The sequence below is a fragment of the Podarcis vaucheri genome, assembly GCF_965113315.1.
Source record: "Podarcis vaucheri genome assembly, chromosome: 2".
In the NCBI taxonomy this organism is placed as follows: Eukaryota; Metazoa; Chordata; class Lepidosauria; order Squamata; family Lacertidae; genus Podarcis; species Podarcis vaucheri.
The window spans coordinates 125435099-125444848 of record NC_138760.1 but is presented as its reverse complement, the minus strand read 5'-3'; the positions used below and the strand labels follow the sequence as shown (position 1 = coordinate 125444848).

The window sequence follows — 9750 nt, the reverse complement described above, 5'->3', positions numbered from 1 at the left end:
AAAGTCCAGACACTCTCCAGGCATGTGATACAATGATTCCCTTTCATCATTCAAGAGGAATGAAAAATGAGGAGCAAACTTTATCTAAGGAGATGCACTCATTCTCAAGGCAACTCTGTGTGTTTCACTACTACTGTGGTGGAATACAGTTATAAATATGTAAAGAATCAGGCAACAACTTTAGATTTTGTGGCCAGGTGTTCCTTTGTGTTCAGATCAGGCCTCAGAACAATAATGTAGCATTTGGGAATGAAGATGCAGCCCAGAAGCCCAGCACTGGAAGCCAAGATAGAGAAGATCTGCACAGCTACCATGTATTTCCCCTTTGTGCTCAGGTAGGTGGGCACAAAGGAGACCCAAACGCTGCAGAAGACCAGCATGCTGAAGGTGATCAGCTTGGCTTCATTGAAGGCCCCAGGCAGCTTCCTGGCCAGGAAAGCCACCGTGAAGCAGATGGCAGCCAGGAAGCCCATGTAACCCAGGGCAGCATAAAACATGGCAACAGATCCTTCATTGCATTGCAGGGTGATCTCTCCGGGCTGGGAATGCATGTCAGACTCTGGGAAGGGTGGAGAGATGCCCAGCCAAACAATGCAAATGACCATTTGGACACTGGAGCAGGAAAGGACAATGGAGGTGGCCAGACTTTTACAAGCTGAAGAAACAACAAAATAGACAGCAAAGATCACAGGCGTATTACACACACAAAAAGTCATAATAAAAGCATAACTTTAAAATAAACAACATATCAAATAAAGCAAAATTCAAAAATATTCAATATTAATACTAAGGAATAGTAAACAGTAATATTTCATATCAGCAAATGATTAACAGCTTACACTTATCATGTACAATAAAGAATTATTAATCTATAATCAATAAAAAATAGCAAGTCACAATGAACCAAATACCACAAAACATGCAAACCATGTAAAAGGATCAAACTGAGAAACAAGGACACACAACTTTTAATTTATTTATTTTTAATATCCTTGAACTCCTCTCTTCCAAGCTGCTACAGCTGTTTTCAAACTCCTTGTCTGGGATATCCAATAACTTCCTGCTGAAATCCCATAATTTTTAATTGTTCTACAATGCAATGTAATGTATTGTTCACCTAATTTTTTTATTATTGCGCATTATGCTTTCTCTCTTTTAAATGAATTGCAATTTTCACTATTTCTCGTTTATTTTAAAGACATTTTTAATTCACTTTTGTGAGGGTTGTTCTGGTTGTCTGATCCGAGAAGGCTTGCTATAAAATAACCAAAGCAGTGCCTTATGGGCAGGGCAGGCTGAACCCAATTTGCATCCCAGAGATTGCTTCCTGCGAGTCATTTCTTTCAAATTACTTCCCGGGAGGGGATTAAAAATCAAGAAAGGATCTGCATCCAAATATGTCTTTAGAATCTTCACAGAAAGTGTCTGACTAATATGTTGCCCTATTCATATTCTCCCAACAAACTCCATCTCCTGTGGCGTCACCCACCTTCTTGTGTAGATATGGTCCCTTCCGCACACGGAACACAAGCATAGCAGCAAACCGGCTTTCCTTCTTGAACCACCTTGGCATATCCTGAGCAACACCTTTTGGTACACCTGGCATAAGGAACAGTCTAGCCATAAAGAAAAGATGCACATTAAAGGGGAAGTGTCAGCAATAATTGTTCATATGGAACTCAGAGAGTCTGGAAAGAACTCAGTAGGGTATTCAGTCCCATAAGAAAGCACCTTTATGTCAGGGGTGCCAACTTGAGTAAAATATTGTGGGGGCCCAGGTAAGCCACACAACACATAATTGATGCCCATAAACTTTATGGGGCCCCATCCACCTCAAATATTTTATTGTGGGGGCCAAAGCCCCCACAGCTCCTAGGAGTTGGCTCCTATGCTTGATGTAAATGGCCTCGGCCCAGTATACCTGAAGGAGCATCTCCACCCCCATCGTTCTGCCCGGACACTGAGGTCCAACGCCGAGGGCCTTCTGGCGGTTCTCTCATTACGAGAAGCAAAGCTACAGGGAACCAGGCAGAAGGCCTTTTCGGGAGTGGCGCCCGCCCTGTTGAACGCCCTCCCATCAGATGTCAAAGTGATAAACAACTATATGACATTCAGAAGACATTCAGGGAAGTTTTTAATGTGTGACATCCTGGTGTATTTTTGGACTCTGTGGAAGCCTCCCAGAGTGGCTGGGGAGGCCCAGCCAGATGGGCGGGGTAAAAATAATAAATTATTATTACTATTATTATTGTGTAGAATGGAAGCCTCCCTGCTGTGTTTGCTTTTTAAATAATAACAATAACAATAGCAATTTATTTCTACCCCACCCATGTGGCTGGGTTTCCACAGCCACTCTGGGAGGCTGCCCACAAAAGATTAGGAATACATTACAACATCAATCATTAAGAACTTCCCTGAACATGGCTACCTTCAGATGTCTTATAAAAGTCAGGTAGTTGTTTATTTCCTTGACATCTGATGGGAGGGCGTACCACGGGGCAGGCACCACTACCGAGAAGGCCCTCTGCTTGGTTCCCTATAACCTCACTTCTTGCAAGGAGGGAACCACCAGAAGGCCCTCGGAGCTGGACCTCAGTGTCTGGGCTGAACGATGGGGGTGGAGACGCTCCTTCAGGTATATTGGGCTATATAGACAGGTCTTTGAACAACTGGACTGAGGCACAGTCTAATAATAAAAAAAGAAGGTACATACAGGGGAAGTATTTGTGTGCCAGGAGTATTTTTGTCTATGGAGTTGATTCATATAGTTTGGAAACAACCCAACAAGTTCTCTAGGCACAGGGCAAAAGATGCGGAAACAAAAGAAAACAAAAGAAAAAGGCCATCCCAGAACAGCAGCAATAAAACACTCTGATGAAGAGCAGTATTTAAACATAGAGTATGATCACATCTTATGCAGGAGTTACATTCCGGGCAAGGAGTAGTATATTCAAAAATGTATACACAGTGGTAGCTTGGTTCCTGAATGGCTTGGCTCCCAAACAAATCAGCTCCTGAACGCTGCAAACCCGGAAGCAAGTCTTCCGGTTTGTGAACATTTTTCAGAAGCCAGATGTCCAATGCAGCTTTCAGTTGAGTGCAGGAAGCTCCCGCGGACAATCAGAAGCCGTAACTTGGTTTTCGAACAGTTTGGGGAGTTGAGCAGACTTCCGGAATGGATTAAGTTCCAGAACCAAAATTCCACTATACTCAAATGAGCCCCCTGGAACGGCTCCTGCACAACCACCCTGACCTTCAGGAACTGGCATGCCAAGCAGGACTTACTCCCAAGCTCTCTCTTTTGCTCACTGGGCTCCAGGATGCTCTTGCGTGGGCTCTGCGATGTTCTCATGAGATCTCGCAGGGCCGGGCTGGATTAACCATTAAGCAAAATAAGTACGTGCTTAGGGCATCCAGGGAAGGCGGGGACCACAGGAATTTTTCTGTTGCTGGATTTACCATGGACCATATTGTGCAGCTCAATCAGGATCCACAAAAGGCTCCCACAATATATGAAAAAATTACATACATACATAGATACATACATACATACATACATACATACATACATTTGTGTGCGTGTATCTGCACATGAAGAGCATTATACACATTTAATAATTTACTTAATTTATTATAATGAAAGCATCAGCCAAACCTCCCAAAGATTATACTTGAATTCCTCTTGGAAATATTCAACACATTACTAGATCTTCATGTGTATCATGTGGAATAAAGGGGCTCTTACCTGGTTGAACCTCTTGGGCCACACAATAGCTTCTGGGTTAATGGTGAGCTTGAAGTCAGTGGATGCCTCTCTCTCTATACTCCCAATTTTCACTCTAACACAAGACTCATTGGGAAGCACCACCCAATTCTCAATATCAAACATGATTGGCAGCTCCCCATCCTCACCCAAATACAGTCCGCCCATGGAAGTGTTCAACAACCGGGTTTCTCTTATGAAAGGGTGAAGCTGGAATGACAGGGGAAACACCAGCATTTCAAAGCATTTTGGACATCTCATCCCTTCTCCCTTTGAGCTCCCAAGTCCTGGCATACCTGGCCTCGTTGGAATCTACAGAGGACTAAACACCCAAACTTAGAAAGCATTTTAGATGCCTCATCCCTGCTTCCTTGGAACTCAAAACTCCTGTTGTGCCACAACTTCTCCTACTGGGAAGACTAAACAGACACCTTCCAGGTGGAGGGACGTCTGCTTTTAACTGGTTTTGGCTTCTTATGGTTTTATTATATGGTCTTATGTTTTTTATTGCAGTAGACCACCTTGATATTGCATTCACGTCTAAATCAATGAGAATGATTATTGTAGAGTTGGTAGAAAGAACTTTGATTTCTAGAAAGGGAAAGGAAATACCTGCCATGGCTGGAGCCTTTGACATGCCAACTGGTCTCCTCCACCCGCCATCAACATCTGCTTTGATCTGGATGAACAGGCAACATTTAAAGCATGTGCCATGATTTGGACACTGAAGTATGTTCTGTGGCTGTCTTGAGACAGAACAGTCTGCAGCTCCTCTTCAGACGGCACCTCCGGATTCTCCACATCTCTGCATCTTGTCCAACCTCTCACAGCGAGGACGTGCTTTGAGTATGAACAACTAAATGCTTTTTGCCGAAGAAGATTAAGAAGATGGGACTCTGATTTACAGCAGTCATGTTTGCTCCTTATTTTGGTCTTCATTACAAAGGAGAATGAACCATGGATATGATTCAAGTACTTTGGACTGAAAAACAAATTGATGTCAATGTCTTGAAAAGCTGTTGTGAGCCATACTTTTGGCCCAATTTGTTTCTTGATTTCTTGTTGTAGTTTCATGATGATAACCAATCCCCTATAACTGCTTACAAAGTAAAGGAATAAATCGGTCTCTCTCCGTAGGGCAACTGATTCACTTTGTGTGAACATCTTTTCTGGTATTGTTACTGAAAAGGCAACACAAATTCCATTGCTGGCCATCAGAGATGTCATGGCACTCAAGAACCTTTCTCCATTCTCATTCTCTGGAGCAAAGAGGCCGATCCACATCCATCCAAAATGCTGGAGCAACTTTACAATCCCCAGGAACTGAACTTCTTCATTGGGGACCGTACGGTAGACAAAAGGGACTTTGGTGTTCTCATCAACAACCCCAGATACAAAGCCATAACTAATCTGGAGTGCAGAAGAAAAGTACAATGTTTCATTTTCAGAGCAAAGTACAAGATTAGCCTGAAATATTTAATACCTAACAAATATTGTGCTGACTGGGGCTTATAGTTTTATTTTGAAACTTTGGGAGGCTGCAACTCCAGCAAAGTCTCTGTGTCAATAATAATAATAATAATAATAATAATAATAATAATAATAATAATAATAATAATAATTTATTTATACCCCGCTCATCTGGCGGGGTTTCCCCAGCCACTCTGGACGGCTTCCAACAGAACACTAAAATACAATAACCTATTAAACATTAAAAGCTTTCCTAAACAGGGAACATAGAATTGTAGAGTTGGAAGCGACCCTGAGGTTCATGTTGTCCACCCCCCTGCAATGGAGCTGTCCCATACGGGGATCAAGCCTGCAACCTTGACGTTGGCAGCACCACACTCTAACCAACAGAGCTGTCTAGCTCAGGATTTTCTCCCTCTTTGATGACTCTTTTTGACTCTGCTGACAATAAAGTGAATTTATTTTGCTGCTGAACCTCTTTTGTGTCCCTCCATGCCCCACCCTTCATACCTGTGGGATTTTGTACATGCCTGACGTGGTTGAAATCACTTTGGAGATGATGGAATCGGCTCCTTCAAGAACAGCCAAGATATTATTCCATTTTCCACAGCGATAGTTTGGAATATTGCTTTCCCCACCTGCAAGCAGGTCTAGCATGGCGTCGGAAGTGATCCTTGCATTGTAATAGTTCTCATAGAGGCTGTAGCCCAGGGTGATGTTGGGTAAGAGCCTGGGATTCTGGTTGATCTCTTGGATGGTGAACAAGAAGGACAAAATATGCCAGTAGAACCTAAATGGCAATCTGTATGAAATCAATCAAATAAAAAGTGTCAAACCATTCACCATTTAATGAAAATAAATCATGATCAGGTTCATTTATACACTTGTGTTCTTCAGCAAGCAACACAGCAGCACAGAAGGTAAAAACAGAGCACGTCTGGGAACATGCAACCCACTAACTGCTGCGAAATTCAAGTTCCCTTCAGCCCCTGCCAGCATGGCCAGTGATCAGGGTTGATGGGAGCTGTAAACCTGCAGCATCTGGAAGACCACAGAGTCCTCACCCCTAAAATGGAGACGATTTCCCAAGTAAACAGGAGCCATTGGGGTGCAGTAGAAAAACGGAACGTCCTTCTGCATATAATTACTTACTCATCTTTAAACTTGGTTAATGGGGGCTGCGAAAAGATGTATGGAAGCTGCAGACCAAACATATTTCGAGATATTATCCCGCCAATGAGGAAGTCGCCAGTCTGGAAATAATTCTGTGCTTTGATTCCTTCCTGGATTGGATTCAGGGGGCATTTTGCCTTCAGGTTTCTACAGGATTCAAGCAAAATTAGTAGCATCAGCATCTGGGATCTCATTCTGACTGACTGCTACACCTCTCTTGCGAGTGTTCCTCTCTCCCCCATAGCCAGCTACATCAGAAGAAGGCAAAAAACTCTTATTTATCCAATATGGGTGGTGGTCAGCTATACCTTCAGAGCCATTAAACCTCACACAGATGTATCCCACCCCCCTTACTCTCAGCCTTGACTCAGTCTGTCTCTGACACAGGTGATCTTCTGTGCATCAACTTTTCCCTCAGGAACAAGGCAGAATAAACCATGATGATTTTGATAATTATTAGGGGAAGGAAGTTCATCTTTGCAACAACCTGAAGTCTCTGTGTGGCTTGAGGGGCAGGAGCAGAGATGGAGATAAACATGGCTGCGAGGAATAAAAGTCGGTGCAAAGTTGGTTAGTTTGACATGGGTCACGTGGCTTACCTGGGTCCCCACAATATTTTATTTAAGTTGGCACCCCTGACATCAAGGGTGTTTGCTTGTGGGACTGGAGACCCTGCTCTCCAGGGAGGTCCGGCTGGTACCTTCATTGTACACCTTCAGGTGCCAAGTGAAAAAGTTCCTTTTAAACCAGGCCTTTTGGCTGATTGACATCTAATGCACTTAGAAATATCTTCTGGGTGGAGAGATTATTGGTTAGTTTATGTTCTTTTTTATTATGTATTTTGTCTTTTTTATATTGTCTTTTTATGTTATGAACCACCCTGACATCTATGGCCAATGGGCGCTATATAAATTTTATTATTTATAATAATAATAATTAATCAAACTGAGGTGTCTGGCTTACCTCATTTCTGACTACCTAATATCAAGTTTCTGTCATGTCCTTCCATGTACTAAGTTTTCTCCTAGTCTTGTACTTTTGATCCTCATCATAACTCATGTGCCGAAAATATTTCTCTTCCACAAACAATCTTGTAGATTTCCATATGACCTTTTATCTATGTCCTTCCTGCAGCTAGTTTAATGTCCCTTTTCTACTAATTTAGCTAAGTTCATTTTGCACTTTAGCATTTCAGTGGACAATGTCTTAAGAGGCTTAGGAAATTCAGCTATTAATAATGTGCAGTCTAACTCAAGATAGAAGAGCCTGGTACAGGAATGATTTCAAGCAACAAGGGGCAAATCCACAATTGCTATTAGTGAAGAATCGGGCATCAGAAACTTTAAGAGGTCTACTGTCAATTATTGTCAATCTCCTCCGCATCACAAGTGAGCTAAGGGAACTTTGATAATGATGCTTTTGGACCTTTTTCTCACCATACACATGATTAGCTGGAATTGCAGTGAGAGGAAACTGCTTGCCTATGCAGGGGGGGGGGTTATTGGGGCATTGTTTTTTGATTACATATTTTGTGGTGTCGTAGTTATACTTTGATTTTGTTCTGTGAACTACCCTGAGGCCTCCCGGCATAGGTATATAAATTCAATTAATAATTATTGTAGCACCCTGCTTGCAGTTAACGCTTAGCTGGAATGAAATATTCAACGCAGCAATAGAGAAATTAAAATAATAATTTATTTGTCAGACAAATAAATGAGAGACACAGTGGTATATGGTTACCAAAGCTCTGCTCACTCCAGCCCTGATGGCCAGCACTTATATATCCTCAGCCCAGCCCCCTTGCTCCTCCTTTGGCTGCCTCTGTCCAATCAGCCTGGTTGAAATTCCTATTGGCTGTTTGCTAGAACCAATCATAAAAGATACACCCATTTCCTATTACCTTTTATGGGAGACAAAGAGCTATATTTCCCTCTATCCATAAATGGCAGACAAGTAGCCATATATCTTACATTTGCCTCGACCAGGCACCTTAATTACCAGATCATCTTTGCCCTATTGCCCTATTGCCCTATTGCCCTTTCACTCCAAAACAGATGGCTAAAACAGATGGCTCATGGTTTTAATTTTTGTCTTGAACAGAGATCTTGGGTTCACCTTCTCACACACCATCAGTGAAATAAGAATCTAACATAAGAATCTAACATTTCTTACTTTCTAAATCCTTTGCATGATTACATTTAAGCCAATATATTTCATACATAACTTATATAGATTTTTAGAAGAAAAGGCCTTTTCAAAATAAAAAGGAACTTAGTAAAAACAGTTTCCAAAAGCAACCCCTTAAATTTACACACACACACCTTTCAAGCCAGCTGCTGTTTCTATTAGCTCTTGCCTTTTAACCTTAGGAAGATGTGGCTCGAGTCTGATGGGAGGCACATGGTATTTTCTGTTAAACAATAAATTTCACTATTTACCAACTCTTAATTAGTGTTTTTGCAGCTTGATTGTATTCTGTAATTTGTATGGTCAATATGACCTTTTGCTCCCAGCCTGTAAATTCCTTTTACAACTTTAAGAAACATGTCTCCTGTTATAAATCGGGGGGGGGGGGCTGTTCAAGGAGATAAACATCTACCAAAGTACTCAGCCAGCTGCTTTATGCCTGGCATGAGACATACAAACATTTGCAAATATATTTTTAAGCTCATTTTAAAATGCAGGCCTTGATCTGATGCCTCATTATAACAATAAGTATAATAATAATAATATTCATAGAGTTTACTGCAGCCCTCAGGAAAATACTATGTGGGATCCAGATTATTTTTTAATTCCAACAACAACCTGTGGTTCCACTCAAGATTCAGAGGGGTGGGGACATTCAACTCTACAATTCTACAACTGTACAAAGGCCTCAGTTTATTTATAGCATCTTTATTTTGCTCTTTGGCCAATCTCCCACTGTAGTCTACAAATATCATTCCTAAAACAGCCTACCGTATTTTTCACCCTATAGGACACACTTTTTCCCCTCCAAAAATGAAGGGGAAACGTGTGTGCGTCCTATGGGGTGAATGCAGGCTTTCGCTGAAGCCTGGAGAGCGAGAGGGGTCGGTGCGCACCGACCCCTCTGGCTCTCCAGGCTTCAGGAAGCTCTGCGCAACCCTCGGGAGACCGGCTCCAAGGGTTGCGCAGAGCTGCCTGCAGTCCCGGGATCAGCGCAGCTCTGCGCGGCCACTGTGAGCGGGGCGCGAAGTCCCGCCCTGCTCCCGATGGCCGCGCAGAGCTGCCTCCAGTCCCCGGCTCTGCGCAGCTCTGTGCGGCCACCGGGGCCCCGCTCCCGGTGGCCGCGCAGAGCTGCCTGCAATCCCAGGACCAGCGCA

At 42.7% G+C, this 9750-nt stretch overlaps 1 protein-coding gene across 1 annotated transcript; it reads right to left on the bottom strand.

Annotated features, from left to right (window-relative positions):
* Positions 1-138: 138 nt before the first annotated feature.
* On the bottom strand, positions 139-6600 carry LOC309527543 (vomeronasal type-2 receptor 26-like; the record flags this gene model as incomplete). Its single annotated transcript, XM_082214368.1, has 6 exons — positions 139-655; positions 1490-1616; positions 3746-3973; positions 4376-5173; positions 5744-6035; positions 6386-6600. The coding sequence occupies 6 exons, from the start codon at positions 6598-6600 to the stop codon at positions 168-170; spliced, it is 2148 nt and encodes a 715-aa protein (XP_082070494.1). The 3' UTR covers positions 139-167.
* Positions 6601-9750: the final 3150 nt, after the last annotated feature.